Below are 21,334 nucleotides of genomic sequence, written 5' to 3'. Positions count from 1 at the left end.
CATTCTGCCTGGTCCTACAGCTCACATACCTTCAGTTCAAATCAGTGCCCCACACACCTCGAAACCACAAGAAAAGAGTTTCGCAAGTGACTCTTTGGGTGCAACAATACTCATCCCTCTAACCATAAAGAGAAGGAATTGTCCACACTCATGACCCAAGGGCTTCCAGAACCCTAAGACTTCAGCTGCCAGAAACGTAGCTGGTTAAAACATGGAGAGGGCCACGAAGTGAGAGGAATCATGTTGAGTCCTAATTTGGTATATTAACTTTATATCATTGTACCAATTTCAAATCCTTCCTCTGTAAATGTAGAACTGGATTATGTCTGAGGATTTCCAACTTTAACCCTGTGATTTTATTCAAACAAAATATGCGGCTTCTGGCTGCAGGAGTCTGGGTAACTTCCAGTATTTCTCCCAAGAAGTAACAAAGGAGCTGGCAGTGCAGCAGCTCAGGAAGGTGAAAGGGTGGCTGGCTTCACTCACTACCCCATCTTTCTTCATGGCAGCACCCTGCCCTGTCCCCAGACAAGAGCCTTATCACAGGTCCTAATGGATAAGACCGCACTGTAGCTGGACCTGGGAGTCCAAGAGTCACCACTAAGCTTCTTAAATAGGAAATAAAGCAAGGTCCCTTCGTGTCTTGGAAAAGAGCACAGGTCTGAATTTGTGTAAGTAAGGGGTGGAGAAACAGGCAGGGGGCAACAGGGTTGGAGCAGGAAAGGCCATAACTTCACTTTATTTGTATTTCCTCCTTACACAAAACCACCAAAACAGGAACAGAGATGGGCAGGGAAAAAGGCTGAAAATTTGTTCAATCCACATGTTCTCAGGGCTATTCCAGGGAGCACTTGAGGCTGAGTGCCTGTTGGAGCAGCCTCAGATCCAGCACAAACTCCTCATGCCTTAGCCAGAGGTCTTCACAGGTTGGCAGCGCAAGCCCTGCAATTCTCACCCTTTGCCCATGGCCTAAGGTAGGAAAGCTGACTGAAATGCTCCTCTCTGATGGGCAAGGCAAATCAGAACCCATGGTGTACTGCACCTTCTGTGCTACAGGAGTAGAACCTGAAGCTGCTTCTAAGGTTTTAGACACTTGCAGGCAGGGCTAGAGGCCAATGGTGTAGGAGCGGCCTGTGGGGTTGTGAATAGCAGAACAGACAGGTGCTGTCACAGCCCACTCATACCACACCTTCTTGGAATTGCTGCATCGCCAGAAACGGACACAGATGGTCTGGCCTTCACGCACTGTAATAGGCTGCTGTAAGAAGAAAGACAGGGGAGTTCAGGGTGGAGCTAATCAATTTTATGTGGCAATGTAGCTAGCTAGGTGTGGAGAGAAAATGATCAAACGTGATGTTCCAACCCTCATGAGGTTTATTTGAGGTCTATCAGAACAAATAATCAGAACAGAACAGACACTGAACAAATAATAAAAAGTGGGATGAATGCTGTGAACAGGGATGGGGTGCTATAAAGGCATCTATGAAAGGTAGCGCTAACCTAGGCTAGAAAGTCAGGGAAAGTTATCTGACAATAGGAATGTTTCATGAGACCTGGGAGATACGTTAGCTGGGTCAAGAAATGAACAAAGAACTTTATAGGCAAAGGACAAAGGTGTGAAAACCTGAAGCAGGAAAGAACATGGAGTATTAGAGGAACTGAAAGAAGGTCCATAGGACTGAAGCAATGTAATCAAGGGGACAATAACTGAAAAGGCAGGCAAAAACTAGAGCACACCATCTAATAAGGATTTAAGACCGTTTTTTAAAAAAATGGTTACTCTATAATATACAGGTTTTACTGGGATTTTTTTTGCCCCCCCCCCCCTTTTAGGGCTGCATCTGCTAGGGCCTAGGCTAGGGGTTGAATCGGAGGTGTAGCTGCCAGCCCACACCACAGCCACAGCAATGCAGGACCTGAGCTGCAACTGACCTACACCACAGCTCACAGCAATGCCAGATCCTTAAACCACTGAGTGAGGCCAGGAATCAAACGCACGTCCTCATGGATACTAGCCAGGTTCATTACCACTGAGCCACAATGGGAACTCCCAAGGATGTAAGACCTTTATCTTCACATCAGTGCAGAAGATATTGAAAGGTTTTAAAATAGGAGACAGATGGAGTTCCCGTAGTGGCACAGTAGTTAACGAATCCAACTAGGAACCATGAGGTTGCACGTTCGATCCCTGGCCTTGCTCAGTGGGTTAAGGATCCGGTGTTGCCATGAGCTGTGGTATGGGTTACAGACGCGGCTCAGATCCCACGTTGCTGTGGCTCTGGTGTAGGCCAGCGGCTACAGCTCCAATTAGACTCCTAGCCTGGGAATCTCCATATGCTGCAGGAGTGGCCCTAGAAAAGGCAAAAAGACAAAAGAAAAAAAAGGAGACAGATATGATCTGATTCACTTTTTTAAAAAGACTGACTCTTTCCTGAGGTGGAGAACAGAGAGAAGAATAGCCAGAGCAGATGTGGGAAAGCCAGGTGGAAGGCCATTGCAGATAGCCCAACATCTGCAACAGGATCCAAGAGCACGAGAGCAACAGAACAAGGGTCATGGTCAAGCATCGTTCTGGCAGAAAGGAAGAGGCAAAACACCAAAGACAGCAGTTACCCTTTAACCAAGGAGCCTTAAAAGTGATTCTTACCTTAATGGGGAAGAGGATGGGAAACCATGAGAACATCCCAGGGGAGTGAGTCTCTGGACGGATACCTAAGTGGACAAAGTCATTTTAAAAATTGAGATCTCTGTGACTCTGCTTTTTGCCTTGGCTGAGAAGTGTCTTCTGTGAACACAGAACAAATAATCAAAGATCCCCATTCACTGATTCCTATTACTCTTAAAGAAACATGTACATAAGCTGCCCAGGTAGCATACCCTTATACCCCATCCACTGCCCTAGACACTCACTCAGAGTGATGTCCTGATAAAGCACCGTCTCAAAGTAGCCTGCAAAGCCATGCAGCACTGTGTTCACCTCCACAGGAAACTCCAAGGTGCAGTACCGGTTGTTGTCAACCATAGGATCTGTCAGGGAAGAGCTGTGTGGGTGAAGAGGGGCCAGATGCCATAGACCTCTCGGTAAAGCATGAGCAGGATCAGGAAAGGAAGCCTAGATAGAGGCCGGATAGAGCAGACCCAGGACAGCAAGGGAAGAAACCAGGAGGGCAACCTCTCACCCTTCCCATCAGAGGACAGCCATGTAGGAACCCACCTCTGTTGGGGTGGCTGAAGGTAAAACAGGGCTGGGGAGCAGAGAGCTGGTGGAAGTTGTGCAGCCGTACCACATAAGGCATCTCAAACTGGGCCTGTCCCAAGAGAGAGAGCAAGAGCTGGAGAAGACAGGCAAGGGCTACTCATTACCTCAGGGACTACAGCTCCAGCTTCGGGGACTAAAGATCACAACATAGTTCCACTTCCACTATTTTCCCACATCCCCGACTATTCCTTCACCTCTTCATCTTCTCCAGTGGAAGAAAACAGTTATGCTAATATAGAAAAAGAAAGGGACTAAAGAGAGAAGAGTCCTCCAAGAGAGAATGGCTCCCTGTTGGCTCAGTGGATTAAGGATCTAGCAATGTCACCGCTGTGGCTTCGTTTTGATCCCTGGCCTGAAAACTTCTGCATGCCGCAGGTATGGCCAAAAAAAAAAAAAAGAAGAAGAAGAAGAAGAGAGTGGCCTCACCTCAGGGTCACGGTCTTTTTCCCGACAGGCTCGAACCTCATTGTACAACTTGGAGGAGGAGATGGGAGCTAGAAAGGAGGTGTATTCCCCAGGGATGCTCACGCCATCATCTGCAGAGCAGAAGGTCACATTACTTCCCAAGGGCTAGAAACAGTGTATCTGTACTCAGTGAAGGCCCAGACCTCCCACATCAAAAGACTCAAGCAGTTTCGTGTTGTCACATTCTCAGGCCGACCTGCTCCCTACTCCTTGTCCTGGGGGATTCCACTTCTAGGTTAATTTATAGTCACACAAGAGTAAAGTTGGAAGGAACCCAAGGTCTTCTAGTCTAGAGGTTCTTAACTCTCTTAATACAAAGTCCTCTGAGATCCTGATGAAAGCTAAGCCCAAGGTACATATCATGTCAGCTCAGGGAGTTCACAGACCTCAGATTGAGTCTTTGCTCTGGTCCTCCCCTCATCTTACAGACGTGAACACCTAGGTTCAGAGAGACTGCTTCATTTGCTAAGGCTCCTGCCCCAAGTCTACCCGCCTTCCCCGCTTCCCCTAAACCTTGCAGCTTCCTCTAGGCTACTGCCACACCCATCCCTCCCCAACCCGCTCCCACCTTCCCAGCTGATAATCCAGTCCCCTTATGCAATACACCCCAGCCTAGAGGCACCTTTTAAGAAGTGCTGGGCTCCATCCAGGCACTCGGGTGACAGCTCATTGTCAGCGAAGGACCCCAGAAGCTCACTGACAATGATATCTGCTTTCTCTGGAGCCACCCATTCCCGCATGTCCGAGGAGACTACTGTCACCTGGCTTCCCCATTCTTCAAACTGCCAATTCTCCAGCCTAAAACAGAGATGATACAAGTGAGGACACAGCTAAGAAAAACTGGCACTGGGGACAAACTTGCCAACAAGGAGGTTGCTACTCACGTCACCACAGCATTTGGGTTCTTCTCCACAGCGTACAGCTTTATCCGCCGGTCAGCCTGCTTGGCTGCCCGCAGGGAGGCATTCACCAGGGGCCCCCGGCCCGCTCCCAGCACCATGAGCACTCTATGAAAGAGACAGGAGTCAAGCTGACTCGGCATATAGAGACACAGGCATGCAAAGCTCTGGGCTCATGGGGAGAGCACTCACTGGACGTTGGTGTCCTTCTCCTCCTCTGGCACTCGGTCTAATAGACATTTATAGATGGCCTGGGGGAAGAGAAAAGACCTCATGGTTGTAATGCCATCCTCACCCAGGTCATCCTAGCCAATCTGAGATCCACACTATACCTGCTGGTATTGAGAGTATTTGATGGGGTCCTTTTCAAACACTTCATATGTTTGAGATTCCAGATTATCCATCAGTGGCTGATGAAATGAAAAAGAGAAAGTAAGTGAGCCAGTTTCTAGCAAGGACAGTGCACCAGAGTACCAAAGCCTTCCCACTGCTCCCTGAGCTTTGTCAGGATTTTCAGGCACCTGCTCTCAGGAGACATTTCCGTCCGCCACCTCCCTCCTCTCAGTGCACTCCAGACCCACCTGGAGTGGGGACTGCAGGTAGTCTTCATAGCCCTTGGCAAAGAGTTCGTAGGCATTGGGTGGAGGTCGGTTCTGGCTCAAGTATTCTAAGTATTGGAGGTAGGAGCAGAACTCCTTCTCTGAGTGGTGGTTGGTGCCTGTAATGATGAACTGCACCTCCAACTGCGAGGATAAGTCAGACCATCAGACACAATCTTTAAACCAAGAGGATATTATTATGGTTTGTGGGCGAAGAGCTCTAGCATAAAATATGGCCCAGATCAGCAGTTCTCTGGTCCAACAAATACCTCCAAATAACAACAAAAGCAGCACAAACCCTCCTATGCCACATAAGCATCATCCTGGCCCATGGCTCCTTGTTGTAACTTCTTAAATGAAACTTTCTGCAAAGTTCTCATGAGACCTGGTTCCTTTTGAAATATTTCTGGGCCTCCTACTGCTATTTGTCTTTTTGCTCTCAAGACCCCCAACTTTGCTGAAATTGCTCTCCAGAAATTAGAAAGGAAAAGAGTTAGCCCCACAGAGAGAGAAAAAAAAAAAAATCCATCATACATATATGTGTGAATAAGGCAGCAAGAAGAGTAGCTGGAGCACGTTTAGAACCTTTCTACTACACACCTTGAGGAGTCGGAAGATCAGCCTCTGATGCATCTTAGAAAGAACAGGAAATCCCTTCTTATTGGTCAGGAAAATGCTGGTGGGGAGAATGGCTGCTTTGATGGGCTCCCCAAGCCAACGATCAATGACATGATTAGATGGAAGGTCAGCACCAATTTCAAGAGCTACACAAGGGAAAATATCTGTCAGTCACTGATAAGCCAGAAGTCTCTCCTTGCTCTTTTGTGCAAGATCTATTTTTCTCAAGACAAGGCAGACTGAGGCACAGGGAAAGGAGCAAGCACATATACACGAAATTCCCGATTCTTCATCACAGAAGGTCAAAGGACAACCTATGCCAGGACCTTCATGGACTTACCCACCGCAATCCTTTTGCTATAGTCACACAAGGTTCGGAAGTTGTGCCACCTGTTCAGTCAAACACAGGAAAATACAGTCAAATATATATAGCCCACCAACCACCATACCTCAAGGAGACCCTCCTGCAGGGCCCACCCTGTACTTCCTCTCACCCTACCCTTTGCCCTGGCACAGCAGCAGAAGGAGACATACCACATCCACGTCTTCTCCTCTCCGCTGTACTCCTCTGTGTGTGATGCTGGTGCATTCTCGATTATATCATCTCTTAGGTCCTCTGGTGCCACCAATGGCACCCGCATCCAGAACTGCACATGAACAATAAATAGCTTCTGTACCTTAATTAATTAATTAATTTATTTTTGGCCGTGCCCTTGGCATGTGGAAGTGTCCAGGCTGGGGATCAAACCCCACCACAGCAATAACCCAAGCCGCAACAGCGACAACACCAGATTCTTAACCCACTGCGCCACAAGAAAACACCTCTCTGCCCTATTTAGAACTCTATTTTGAACTCATTGGGTCCAGAAGCTTCTTTCAATTAAAAAGATCTTGATCCAGGAGTTCCTGTCATGGCACAGGGGAAACGAATCCGACTAAGAACCACTAAGAGCTAAGATTGTGGGTTTGATCCCTGGCCTCCCTCAGTGGGTTAAGGACCTGATGTTGCCATGAGCTGTGGTGTAGGTCGCAGACACGGCTCAGATGTGGCGTTGCTGTGGCTATGGTGTAGGCCGGCAGCTACAGCTCTGATTTGACTCCTAGCCTGGGAACCTCCATGTGCCACAGGTGCAGCCCTGAAAAGACAAAAAAAAAAGCTTAAACATAAATAAATAAAAAGATCTTGATCTAGATTTCAACTTAATCCCCTTACATGCTTTTCCCAATTGTGATTTTATGTATGTGCACACGTATCTCGTGTACATCCTTATGTAAGTATCTGCCCTGTCTTTTACTTTATTATAAGTTTCTGGAGATAATAGAATATGCTATGTATTTTATAAGTCTCTGCTTACCACTTTTAGTTGTGGGTAGGCAGGACTGACATTTAAATTCTGCCTAATGCACCCTTTACTGAATGGCTAGGAAAAGAAGATATTTAGCACAGCCTGACTACCATAATGTGCAGCAGGAAAGGAGGCCCTCAGCCATACCATGGAGGAGTGGTGGCCAGTGTGGATGTGATTAGTCAAAACTCTTGCCAAGTTTGTGTTATCTTCCTGATTTAGGGGCAGCAGGAAAGCTGGAAGACCCAAATAGGCCCCAAAATTCAGCTCCTGTAACATAGCCTAGAATGGAGAACAAGAGGCAAAGTTAAGAGCTAGCAACTCAAACAACCTTTTTTTTTTTTTTTTTTTTGTCTCTTTAGGGCTGCACCCACGGCATATGGAGGTTTCCAGGCTGGGGGTCCAATCAGAGCTGAAGCCGCCGGCCTACGCCACAGCCACAGCAACTCAGGACCTGAGCCATGTCTGCAACCTACACCACAGCTCACGGCAATGCCGGATCCTTAACCCGCTGAGCAAGGCCAGGGACTGAACCCTTGTCCTCATCCTCATGGATGCTAGTTTTTTTTTTTTTTTTTTTTTTTTATTTTCCCACTGTACAGCAAGGGGGTCAGGTCATCCTTAGATGTATACATTGCAGTTACAGTTTTTTCCCCCACTGGATGCTAGTTTGATTCATTAACCACTAAGCCACAAGGGGAACTCCTCAAACAGCTTTAAGTGCATTACATCAGATTTACTAAGTTATGGAGGGGAAAAATCTGTTCTCCCCATCCAGGTTGTTTACAGATCTGATCTTTAGAAAGATTCGGTGAAGATGTCAGTCTTACCGCCTCAGAGTTCCTGCGGATCTTCTCCACTTTTGAGTCTGGACGAATCCATGGGGAAAGCTTGCCCACAATTAGTGTATTCCAGTCTGCACTCCCCAACCCAAGAAAGACAAAGACTGAGTGAGGTTCAGCACTTTATGCATTCAATTTCTATTTCTTAACAGGGAATAGTAGAGATGAGAGACAAAAGGCTTTTTCTATCACAGATACAGGAAAGCCTGATGCAGAATAGGAAACTAAGGCTTTGAGCAGTAAGCAAGGAGAGAACAAGAGTTATCCATATCCCAGGGTTGAACAAATACATCCAGGTCAAGAAAGGAAGAGGAAGAAGGCACTGATAAAACATAAGTTGTTACTGCCTCTAATAATTAAGGGGCATGTGGGATGGTCCCTACCCCTTCCTGACAGCAGTAGGTCTGATCGTGTCTGGGGACCCGGCCGATTCTTAGCAGGTTCCTGAGTGAACTCCCTCTTGAAACGCGGGTGGAAGACAGGCATGCAGAGGAAATCAAACCTACAACCACGACAGACCCAGAATCGTCATGTAAAGAGAGTAGCAGTGCCCAGCGATCCAAGCAATTGGACTAGGCTATCTCCATTCTGCACAACCCTTTCAGCTGCCATTAGTCAGTCACTCGAATGGGCTGCTGAATTCGGCCCATTTTAGGGAATATCACTTCCACTGCGTTGTGCCTCAATTTCTTCCCAGAACAGAGCCATGGAAAAGATGAGAAAAGAGAAAAGATGAAAATCCACGCCACGTGGACTTTCTACTCTGTTGTCACTGATTTTCCAAGACTGTCATATCCAGATCTGCTCCAGTACTACCCAGGCTTCAGCCCTCAAGGTTCATCTCTCCTCTCCCTAGCCCCATAACACTTCCTCCCACTCTGAGACAAGAACCTCGCACCTCGCTCTCCAGGGCCCTTGAGGTCGTACGCCCTCTTTTTGAGTTTACCTGATAACTCTCTCGACTTTGGGGTTCAGGGACCACACGTTCCCAATATGTCTTTCTTTCTCTTTCTCTTACGCTCCAGGGCCGGAGGCTTCTCCCTACATGGACTAGCGGTTTCTCCCACCCTAATCTTATCCACTCCGACCCCCTCACCCCTGCTTCCCAGGGATGACTGGTCTGCCCCTCTCAGTCCCCGAGTTCCGACCCCGCATTCTGTTCGCGGAAGTCCAGGCCCTCACCCCTGCTTGGCCACAGCCCCCAGTGTGTCAGCTATTTCGGGGACGCAATTCAGGTCCCTCCCGCTGGACACGCGGCTTCCACCGGCACCGCCGACCGCCATCGCCGCCATCTTTTCCCTCGCGCAGTCCACGCCGAGATTCCCTGACACTGGCAGCCAATCACAAAGCCGAAAAAAAGCCCCCGGAAGGCGGGACGAGTCTCCCTGACAACCAAAGCGTCTCCCAGGGTCCCGAGCAAGTGGAGGAGGGGTGGGAAGTGGCTCTTCCTGCCAATCCGCAGGCTGCACAGTGACGTAGGGCACGGCTCCGGAAGAGTCACCAATCTCAGGGTCTGGTTCTCGACAAACTTCGATCTCCCATAATGCTTCATGTACTGGTAAAATTCCGGTAAGAGACTACACGTCCCATGAAACCCTGCAGTATAAGCTTGAAGTGTCATCATTGAGAACGAAGAAGTCGTCTCAGGGCCAGTGGCGCAATGGATAACGCGTCTGACTACGGATCAGAAGATTCCAGGTTCGACTCCTGGCTGGCTCGGTGGGGCTAACGCTTTTGGTGCATCCCCTGCAATGCTTTAATGCCCCCTTTTAAAATTTCTTCGCTGTCCTCTCTCGCTCTCATTTTCAGGTCTTAATGTTATTGCATTCTGCAACTATTTCATGCCAGCGTTTAATAATACCTAGTTCAAAGATGGTTCTTGTGTCCCTGCCTTGGTGCATCCAAATGCACCAAGAAAACTGAGTTAATGGCTGGTGCTCTTAAAATGGATTTTGAATGGGCCTTAGTATATTTTTAAACAGATTGTGGCAATTCAGCCACAAATTCCTTGTGATTCGGTATCTCAAATACAAAAAGCAAACACTGAAACACACACACCACTGAAGATAAAGGAATTCATGGTGAGAGATTACAGTGGAGAGAAGTTATGAATTGACTGGCAGAGACAGGAAAGAGTCTCTACATTTTTCTTTTCCATGCTTGCTAGAGGGATGGAAAAGAAGGAAAGGAATGAAGCAAAAAAAGATCTAGGCAGGAGAAATACCTGAAGGCAGGAAGCCCAGAGGTGTTGCGGACTTGGCAGCGGGGAACGGAAAAGAGAATCAATACAAAAGGCCCTAGGCAGGAGGCCTTGACAGAATTTAGAGACCGACTGACAGGGAGTCTGAGAAAGGGAAGTCTGGGGGTGATGCCCAGAGTTCTGGCCTCTTTGAGCGAGACAAATGATAAAAGCTGGTTTAGGGAGAATCGAGGCTGGGGTTTGGAAATGCTGACTTGGACGTCTAGGGGGCGCTGTGTAATAGAGAGTTGTATGAACAGTGATCTGAACCAGACAAGATTTGCAAATCGCCAGAAGAGAGATAGTGACTGAAGCCAGGAGACCGAATGAGATCGCCGCAGTGGACGACAGAGTCCTGAGAAACACGGAATGTGTGTGGATAGGCTAAGCTATAAGGGAATACATTGTAAGCGCCCCAAAAGGATGAAAGTCAGAAAGTCAGAGAACTACGAAAATGCCTATGAAGCCTAAAAGAGTTGGAGGTGCTTGTGTCTCATCTTACTATTACTAGAATTTGTCTTTTTTTTCTTTCCTTTTTTAATGGGAAAAAAAAAAAAAAAAAAAGGTATATGGAAGTTCCCTCCCAGGCCAGGTATCCAGCCCATGCCTCTGAAGTGACCAGAACCGCTGCAGTTGGATTCTTAACCCACTGTACCACAGTGGCACCTCCTAGACTTTTTCTTAAAAGTTTTAGATTTGCAGAAAAATTGCAGAGATAGTACAGGAGTTCTCACATTCCACCCCCCCATCTTTCTCTATTATTAACATCTTAACGTTAATATGGTACATTTACCTGCTGAGCCACCAGGGAACTCTTGATATGTTATTATTGATAATTATTAACTGAAGTCCATAGTTTATTCAGATTTCCCTAATTTTTACCTAATGTCTTCTTTCTGTTCCATGATCCCATCCAGGGTACCATGTTACATATAGTTGTCATATCTGCTCATGTCTGCTTAGGCTCCTCTTGGCTATGACAGTTTCTCAAATGTTCCTTGTTTTTTGCTTTTTAGGAGCGCACCCATGGCATATGGGAGCTCCCAGGCTAGGGGATGAATCGAAGCTACAGCTGCTGGCCTACGCCACAGCCTCAGCAACACGGGATCTGAACCCCAGCTGCATCCTACACCACAGCTCAGGGCAACGGCAAATCCCCAACCCAGTGGGCAAGGCTAGGGTTTGAACATGCATCCTCATGGATACTAGTTGGATTTGTTTCTGATGTGCCACAGCAGGAACTGCCAAATGTTCCTTGTTTTTGACAACCTTAATTGTTTTGAGTAGTATTGGTCAGGTTTACTGCAAGACAGCCCTCTATTGGAATTTGTCTGATGGTTTTCTCATGATCAGACTCAGGTTATGGTTTTGGGAGAGGAAGATCACAGAGCTCAAGTGCCATTTTCATCATGTCATATCAAGAATACATACCATCAACATGATTTATGACTATTGATGTTGACCTTTATCACCTGGTAGAACTAGTGTTTATCAGTTCTCTCCAGTGGAAAATTACATGCCTTCCCCCTTTCCATCCTGTACTCTTTGGAAGTCATTATGTGCATTCCACACGTAAGGAGTGCGGAGTTATTCTTCCCCTCCTTTGAGGTGGAATGTCTACGATATTTATTTGAATTCTTCCCTGCAGGTCTCATGAGTAGGGACTTAACAGGAAGTGGGTGAGTGCTCTTCTGACATTTTAAGAAGAAAAAGAGTTGTTGGGCAGGCCTGCTTTTTCTCTCCCCCAACTGTGCCCAACCAAACTCCACATTCACAGAAGACTTATTAGATGTTGTTTCGTCTTCAGAAGCTAATTATCTGGGCTGTGGACCATCTGTGCTCCTGGCATCTTCCTCCTAATGTCAAGCTGGTGGCTGCTCTGTTGGTTGTTAACTAACCCATCCATGGATGAAAGGGAGAGAAGAAAATCTATGAAATGGTAATGTCAGTTTTGCCATCAGTAAAATAATTTTCAAAAGAATTTGTGTAAAAAGAGCCTAGAATTTCTAACTGACTTTAAAATAAGTTTGGATGGGCTGAATTTCATTTGTCTGGGATGTCTTTGTTTTTTCATTCAAAATTGCCTCCGCTGTGTGGCAAGCGTGATGCTGAACAGAGAAATTCCATACCACATCACACCCTACCTGTCCTATTGCATGTTCCTTTGCCTTAAAGAACAGCATGGACTGTGGGTCTGTCTATATGAGCTACAGACGAGCAGAGGGAAGGACTGAAAAAGAAATAAAGAACCTGTTGTAGGACTTAGCCCTAGACATAAAGCCAGAGTCGGTAGAGTCTGTCTTATGCTCTGTTTCTCTCCGCTCTGCTCTTCATGCTGAACTCTTGTGCTCCAAAGTATGTCCATCACTGTTATATTATAGAATGCAGGCCTTTGCTGAGATGAAGACAGGGAGATGATGGGTAAGAAATAATGTTATTTTCTCCAACAAAAGCTGGTGACCAACAGGGCGGAGCATTGGAAACTTTTCTGGAAGGAAAGGAGTACCCACACCCAGCATTCCTCACCTTCAGACCCAGTTGTTCTACCTGCTCCTGGTTGTATGTCCTTGTTTCAACACTGCCAGTCCATTTTAAACCCTCCTTTCACCTTTTCTTGGGCTCCCCTCCTCCCTCAGCACTTGCCTCCCTCCCCAGCATCACCTTCACTCACCTCTGTGCCTGCCCAGCCAGCCGCACTCTTCAACACCAAAATAATGGCCCGTTTGACCCTCCTACTGCTCCAAATTGCTTCTTCACAATCAAGGCTGTCCTCGAGCTACAAAAGTGGCAGAGTTACTGAGGCAAAATAATCTGTGCCAATTTGCATTCTCTTCCTTGTCATCTCTATTATACAGTATTTATCTGTCAAAATGAATTGAAAGTAGAAACTGTTCTGGAACATAGAAAAAGATGGAAAACTACCCGATTTGTTTATGAACCCAGAATATACCTAATACCAAAAACTATCGGAAATAGCACCCTCTCAAAAAAAAACCCTATAGACCTATCTTGCTATGGATATAAATGTAAAAATCCTAAAATATTTAAGATTAACAATAAAAGCCATGAGTATATTAACACAATAATAATATGCCAGAATCAGTTAGGGTTTATCTCAAGAATTAACGCAAAGTAAGGTATTAGGACATTTATTTATATAACAGATCAAAGATAGAAAAAATATTTGATCATTTTTAATAGTCATCAATGAGAGAATGTGGTGGATCAATTCCATTTTCTTTTCTTTTCTTTTCTTTTTTTTTTTTTTAGGGCCGCACTAGCAGCACATGGAAATTCCCAGGCTGGGAGTCGAATCCGAGCTGCAGCTGCTGGCCTGTGCCACAGCCACAGCCAGAGCCACAGCCATGCCAGATCCTTAACTGAGCTAGGCCAGGGATCAATCCCACATCCTCAGGGATCCTAGTTGGGATTGTTAACCACTGAGCCATGAAGGGAACTCCTCAATTCCATTTTCTTAAACATTATTTTTTGTCTTTTTAGAGCTGCACCCATGGGATATGGAAGTTCCCAGGCTAGGGATTGAATCAGAGCTGCAGCTGCTGGCCTACACAGGATCCGAGCTGCATCTGCAACCTACACCTCAGTTCACCACAACACCACTGAGTGAGGCCAGGGATTGAATCTCCATCCTCGTGGATGCTAATCAGATTCCTTTCCACTGATCCATGACAGGATCCTAAATATTCTTTTTTTTTTTTTTTTTCCTTTTTGCCATTTCTTGGGCCGCTCCCGCGGCATATGGAGGTTCCCAGGCTAGGGGTTGAATCGGAGCTGTAGCCGCCAGCCTACGCCAGAGCCACAGCAACGCGGGATCCGAGCCGTGTCTGCAACCTACACCACAGCTCACGGCAACGCCGGATCGTTAACCCACTGAGCAAGGGCAGGGACCGAACCTGCAACCTCATGGTTCCTAGTCGGATTCGTTAACCACTGCGCCACGACGGGAACTCCTAAATATTCTTAATAGCCTTAATATTCTTTACACATAAACACTTGTATATATGAAGTCAACAATTTATGTAAAGATAAAACAAAACAAGAATCTCTTATCACTGTGTTGTTTAATATTATTCTGAAAAATCCAATACAGTAAGACTGAAAATTTTTAAAAAAGAATTATGGTTTTTGGAAACAGGCAAATGTATCATTGTTTGCAGATAATATGATTGTATACATAGAAAATCCATGAAAATCAATTCTAAAATGATACGAATTAATAATAGAATTCAGGGACATCACTTGAAGCAAGACAAACATAAAACATATTGTAGCCTTCTTATAAACTAAGAATAACCAGTTAGAAGACATAATTAGGAGTTCCCATTATGGCTCAGTGGATCAAGAACCTGACATGGTGTCCATGAGGATGCAGGTCTGATCCCTGGCTTCACTCAGTGGGTTAAAGATCCAGCAAAGCTACAGGGTAGGTTGCAGATGCAGCTCAGATTCAGCATTGTAGTGTACAGATTCAGCTGTAGTGTTGGCCAGTAGCTACAGTTATGATTTGACCCTAGCCTGGGAACTTCCATATGCTACAGACGCAGCTGTTAAATAAAAAAAGAAAGAAAGAAAGATATAATTAATAAAAATATCTCGATAACATGGTAGTTAAGATCATGGGCAGTGAAGCCAGATGACAAGAGCTTAAAGCCCTATTTATCCACTTACTTACCATATGGATAAATGGCCTCAGTTTCCTCATCCACAAAATGGGAATGTAAATAATAGTTCTTAATTTATAAAGCTGTTATGAGGATTAAATTAGTTAATATAGTAAAGCATTTACAACCTATCTTGCACATAGTAAGCATTCAATATACATTAGCTATTGTGATTAGTTTTTCCCCATTAAAAAGGGGGTAAAAATAACACCACCATAAAATAGTTAGCTATAACCTTAATGGAAAATATGAGGAACCTATATAGAGAAAAGCATAAAATATTCCTGAGTGATATAAAGACTGAAAAAAATGGAGAGGAGTTCCTGTGTGGCTCAGTGGTAATAAATCCAACTAGTATCCATGAGGATACAGGTTTGATCCCTGGGCTCTCTCAGTGGGTAAAGTGAGCTGCGGTGTAGGTCACAGATCTGGCTCAGATCTGACATTGCTATGGCTGTGGCATAGAGTGGCGGCTGTAGCTCCAATCTGACCCTTAACCTGGGAACTTCTATATGCCACGGGTTCAGCCCTAAAAAGACAAAAAAAAAAAAAAAAAAAAAAATTAGCCATGTTCTGAGGAAAAATAAATCTTATAAAGATGTCAATTCTTACCAAATTAATTTTTCACTTCACTGTTCCAACATTGGATCACAATTCTTTTTTTTTTTTTTTCACCTACCCACGGCATATGGAGGTTCCCAGGTTAGGGGTCCAATAGGAGCTGTAGCTGTGGGCCTACAGCACAGCCACAGCAACGCCAGATCTGAGCCTCGTCTGTGACCTACACTACAGCTCACAGCAACACTGGATCCTTAGCCCACTAAGCGAGGTCAGGAATCAAACCCATAACCTCATGATTCCTAGTCAGATTTCTTTCCGCTGTGCCACAACGGAAACTCCTCAATCACAATTCTAATGGAATCTTTTGTTACTTGATAAAATCATTCTACCATTCATTTGCAATAAAAAGCAGACAAAAAAAGCAAAGAAAAAAAATTTTTTTTTGTCTTTTTGCCATTTCTTGGGCTGCTGCCACGGCATATGGAGATCCCCAGGCTAGGGGTCCAATTGGAGCTGTAGCTGCCAGCCTACTCCAGAGACACAGCAACGCGGGATCTGAGCCGCATCTGCGACCTACACCACAGCTCACGGCAACGCTGGATCCTTAACCCACTGAGCAAGGCCAGGAATTGAACCTGCAACCTCATGGTTCCTAGTCGGATTCGTTACCCACTGAGCCATGACAGGAACTCTGAAAAAATTTTTTTAAAAAGGAAGACGGAGGAGGAATTTGCTCTATATCTTTAGCCTGTTACTGCAAACCGTTTATGAAGCAAGCGATGTATAAATAAATAAAAGGCTATAATGTGCAGTCGGTACAAGTATAGACAAATTAAAAAGGCTAAACTAGGAGCTCGGTAACAGACCAGTTGTTTGTGTACCCCTGTATGATTAAATATATGAATTCAATTTGTGATAATAATAACAACAAACATTTATTGAGCCCTTATTTTATGTCAAGTTCTATGAAAGAAACTTTATGCTCAACAGAGTTTTCGTCATGGCTCAGCAGAAATGAATCTGACTAGCATCCATGAGAACACAGGTTTGATCCCTGGCCTTGCTCAATGGGTTAAGGATCTGGTGTTGCCATGAGCTGTGGTGTGGGTTGCACACACCGCTTGGATCCTGTGTTGCTATGGCTGTGGTATAGGTCAGCAGCTATAGCTCACATTGGGAACCTCCATATGTGGCAGGTGTGGCCCTAAAAAAAAAGACAAAAGACAAAAAAACAAACAAAAAAAAAAAAACAAAAAAAAATTAGGTTCACAAGAACCCCGAATCTTCACAAGAACCTAGTGAGGCAGGAAATATTACTCATCTATGGGTGAAGGAACTCAGTCTTAGGGAGGTTAAGTTACATGCCCCCCGCCCCTGTCCGGGAGAAGGAATTTAGATGGGGTACAGACCTAGGCTGACTGACTCTTTGATCTTAACTTTAAAAAATATCACCTACAATTTTCCTTTTCAAAAGCTATCCTAGACAATGTTCACAAACTAGGGCAAAGATTCATTAAGAGAAATGCTTAGTGTAGCATTTTTTTATGATTACAAAAAATGTAAAACGAGTTGGATATCCTATAGGGGTATGGTCAAATAAATCATCCATGCAATGAAATCTTAAGCAGCCATTAAAATCAATGTTGTCAGAGAAAATTTAATAACATGGAGAAATGCTCCTGATGTGCCATTAAGTGACACAGATAACAAATTGCATATAGAGAATGACTTCAATATGTGCAGGGGAAATGCATTTTCCAAATTTTCTATTATAAGCATGTTTGTATGATATGGAAAACTTTTTGAAAAAATATGTATAAAACCTGTGATCTCTCCCTGGTATTTCTGCTTTTTTGCAGGGTTGTTTTGCTTTTTTTTTCCCCTAGTTTTACTGAGAAACAATTGACACACATCACTGTAAGTTTAAGGCATACAGCATGATGGTTTGATTTACATATATTATAAAACAATTACCACAATAGGTTTGGCTAACATCCATCTTACAGATGCAATAAAAAGAAAAGAAAGAAGAAAAAAGAAAAAAATGTTTCTCCTTGGAATGAGAATTCTTAGGATTTATTCTCAACAATTTTTTTTTTTTTTTGGGCCCCACCAGCGGCACATGGAAATTCCCAGGCTGGGGGTCCAATTGGAGCTGTGGCTGCCAGCCTACACCACAGCCACAGCAACTTGGGATCCAAGCCGCGTCTGTGACCTACACCACAGCTCAAGGCAACACCAGATCCTTAACCCACTGAGCGAGGCCAGGGATTGAACCTGCATCCTCATGGATGCCAGTCGGGTTTGTTAACCACCGAGCCATGAAGGGAACTCCCATGATTTTCTTTTCTTCCTTTTTTTGCCAGACCTGCAGCATGCAGAAGTTCCCTGGCCAGGGATCAAGCCATCACCACAGCAGCAACCCAAGCCACAGCTGTGACAATGCTGGATCCTTAACCATTAGGCCACCAGGGAATTCCTACCTTGTGATTCTTGATTCACTTCTCTTGGTTTTCAGTCACATTCATTTGCACATCCTGTCACCTGATATTCTTAGATTTTTTTTATGTGGAGGACAGGGTCCATTTCTTTTTTCATTATTACCTTTATTATTTCAGATACCAAAATCTAGTATGGTTCAAGATGAACACCTAATTGAGGAAATGCTGAATGTCACCATAAATATCAGGAAGAATTGTTTTGAGATTATGGACGTTCACTTCCAGATGCCACTAACTACAAAAGGAAAATGTGCTTCATATATGAGAGAGAGATCTGGCAGTTGCCACCTTAGCCAAGAAATCAAACTCAGCATAAGTTACTGTGGTGAGACATTCGGACCTGATGTGGCTCTAAGGTGATGTAATGTGAAGTACATAATGTCACCTATTAAGTATTCTTTGCAAGAATGTTTAACCTGAATCTAATATAGCCTGAAGACCTACTTCCACTTTACAGGAAACTTAAGCTTACAGCCCTGTCCAATAGAAACTTCTACAGTGATATAAATGTTACGTGTCTGGACTCATACATAACCACCAACCTATTGAAAGTTTATTTCATTTCAATTAACTTAAAAAAATTTTTTTTGGCAGCACCTGCAGCATGTGGAAGTTCCTGGGCCAGGGATGGAACCCATACTACAGCAGTGACCTGAGCCACAGCTTTGGCAACTTTGGATCCTTAACCCATTGTGCCACAAGGGAACTTAACTTTGAATTTAAATAGCTACCTGTACTATGTATCTGCTATACTGGACAGGAGAGGTACAAATTCACCACCACATGAAACAATTAGACCATGGGACATTCTACACAGTAACCAGCCTGGATTTTTCAGAAAGTCTATTTCATTAAAAACAAAAAACAAAAAACAACAAAAAAAGCAAGGCGTTCCCTTGTGGCCCAGTGGATTAAGGATCTGGAGTTTTCATTGCAGCAGCTCTGGTTGCTGCTATGGCACAGGTTTGACCCCTGGCCTGGGAATTTCTATATGCTGTGAGCACAGCCAAAATATAAATAAATAAAATTTTAAAATAAAAAAAGGAGTTCCCACTGTGGCACAGTGGATTAATGATTGGGGCTGTCTCTGTGGTGGTGCTAGTTTGATATCCACTAATTATCAGAGAAATGCAAATCAAAACTACAATGAGGTATCACCTCACAGCAGTCGTAGTGACCATCATCAAAAAGTCTACAGGGGGAGTTCCCATCATGGCTCAGTGGTTAGTGAATCTGACTAGGAACCATGAGGTTGCTGGTTCAATCCCTGGCCTTGCTCAGCGGGTTAAGGATCCGGCATTGCCGTGAGCTGTGGTGTGGGTCGCAGATGTGGCTCAGATCCCATGTTGCTGTGGCTGTGGCATAGGCCAGTGGCTACAGCTCCAATTGGACCCCTAGCCTGGGAACCTCCATATGCCACAGAAGCGGCCCTAGAAAAGGCAAAAAGACCAAACAAAACAAAACAAAAAAGTCTACAGGGGAAAAAAAAAAAAGTAGTTCCAGTCTTGGCTCAGTCGTTAACAAACCCTTAACAAACCCAACTAATATCCTTGGGGATACAGGTTTGACTTCTGACCTCACTCAGGATGTTAAGGATCCAGTGTTTCCATGAGCTGTGATGTAGGTTGCAGACACAGCTTGGATCCTGAGTCTCTGTGGGTATGGTGCAGGCTGGCAGCTAAAGCTCCACTTCAACTTCACATGCTGTGGGTGCAGCCCTAAAAAATGACCAAAAAAAAGGTCTACAGGGGAGTTCCCATCATGGTGCAGTGGAAACGAATCTGACTAGTATCCATAAGGATGTGGGTTTGATCCTTGGCTTCATTCAGTGGGTCTGGGATCCAGCGTTGCCATGAGGTATGTGGTGTAGGTTACAGGTGTGGCTCAGATTCCACATTTGCTGTGGCTGTGGCCAGCAGCTGTAGCTCTGATTGGACCCCTAGCCTGGAAGCCTCCACATGCCTCACCTATGGCCCTGAGGACCAAAAAAAAAAAAAAAAAACCCTCTGCAGATAATAAAAGCTGGAAGAAGGTGTGGAGAAAAGGGAACCCTCCCTACACTTTTTTTTTTTTTTTTTTTGGTCTTTTTTGCCTTTTCTTGAGCGGCTCCTGCGGCATATGGAGGTTCCCAGGCTAGGGGTTGAATCGGAGCTGTAGCCACCGGCCTACGCCAGAGCCACAGCAACGTGGGATCCGAGCCGCATCTGTGACCCACACCACAGCTCACGGCAATGCCGGATCGTTAACCCACTGAGCAAGGGCAGGGACCGAACCCAAAATCTCATGGTTCCTAGTCGGATTCGTTAACCACTGCACCACGACGGGAACTCTCCCTCCCTACACTTTTAGTGGGAATGTAAATTGGTGCAGCCAGTATGGAGTTTTCTTAAAAAAAAATCTAGAAGTAGGAGTTCCCTGTTGGCTCAGTGGGTTAAGGACCTGTATTGTCACTTCTGGGCCCAGGGTTGCTGCTGTGGCATGGGTTTGATCCCTGTCCTGGGAACTTCCACATGCTTTAGGCACAGTCAAAACAAACAAACAAAAAAAAATAGTTACCACATGATCCCGCAATGCCAATCCTGGGCCAATATCTAGAGTAAACCATAATTTGAAAAAATATATGCACCTCAGAGTTCAGAGTAGCACTATATACAATAGCAAAGACATGAAAACAACCTAAATGTCCACTGACAGATGAATGGATAAAGAAAATATGGCATATAATAAATAATACCATTTGCAACAACATGAACAGACCTAGATTATCGTACTAAGTGAAGTAGGTTGGATAGAGAAAGACAAACATGATATTGCTTATTTGTGGAATCTTAAAAAATGATGCAAATGAACTTATTTACAAAACAGAAACTCACAGACATAGAAAACAATCTTTTTTTGGTCTTTTTAGGGCCACACCCTTGCATATGGAAATTCCCGGGCTAGGGGTTGAATTAGAGCCACAGCTGCCAAGCTACACCACAGCCACAGCCACAGCCACACAGGATCTGAGGCGCATCTGCCACATGCTTCACAGCTCATGCCAACACCAGATCCTTAACCTACTGAGCAAGGCCAGGGATCAAACCTGCATCCTCATGGATACTGGTCAGGTTTGTCACCACTGAGCCACTACAGGAACCCCAGAAAACAGTCTTATGGTTACCAAAGGGGAGGGGGAGGGAGATAAATGAGGAGTTTGGGATTAACATAAACATGCTCCTAGGTATAAGAGGGATAAACATCAGGGACCTACTGTATGACACAGGGAACTATATTCGATATCTTGTAATAACCTATAGTGGAAAAGAAGGAAGGAGTTCCTT

The 21,334-nt window shown here is 44.9% G+C and overlaps 1 protein-coding gene, 1 long non-coding RNA gene and 1 other non-coding gene across 5 annotated transcripts; 2 read left to right on the top strand and 1 right to left on the bottom strand.

Annotated features, from left to right (window-relative positions):
- Positions 711-9,374, bottom strand: PRMT5 (protein arginine methyltransferase 5). 3 transcript variants are annotated; one of them, XM_005658950.3, is made up of 17 exons: positions 8,975-9,374; positions 8,412-8,530; positions 8,017-8,102; positions 7,334-7,468; positions 6,375-6,487; positions 6,181-6,230; positions 5,823-5,986; positions 5,205-5,366; positions 4,956-5,033; positions 4,816-4,874; positions 4,609-4,731; positions 4,347-4,522; positions 3,686-3,795; positions 3,215-3,308; positions 2,911-3,027; positions 2,648-2,712; positions 711-1,258 (listed from the first exon to the last, which is right to left on the bottom strand). In XM_005658950.3, exons 2-17 carry the CDS (start codon positions 8,512-8,514, stop codon positions 1,106-1,108), a joined length of 1,788 nt encoding a protein of 595 aa, XP_005659007.1. In that variant the 5' UTR covers positions 8,515-8,530; positions 8,975-9,374; the 3' UTR covers positions 711-1,105.
- LOC110261594 lies at positions 9,545-18,922 on the top strand. The gene is made up of 3 exons (XR_002345942.1): positions 9,545-9,726; positions 12,075-12,206; positions 18,129-18,922. It is a non-coding gene; the product is annotated as an uncharacterized LOC110261594 (long non-coding RNA).
- Positions 9,675-9,747, top strand: TRNAR-ACG. Its single transcript has one exon. It is a non-coding gene; the product is annotated as a tRNA-Arg (tRNA).

This window comes from Sus scrofa, chromosome 7, assembly GCF_000003025.6.
Source record: "Sus scrofa isolate TJ Tabasco breed Duroc chromosome 7, Sscrofa11.1, whole genome shotgun sequence".
NCBI lineage: Eukaryota > Metazoa > Chordata > Mammalia > Artiodactyla > Suidae > Sus > Sus scrofa.
Note: the sequence above shows the minus strand (reverse complement) of the source record. Positions and strands in the feature narration are given on the sequence as shown.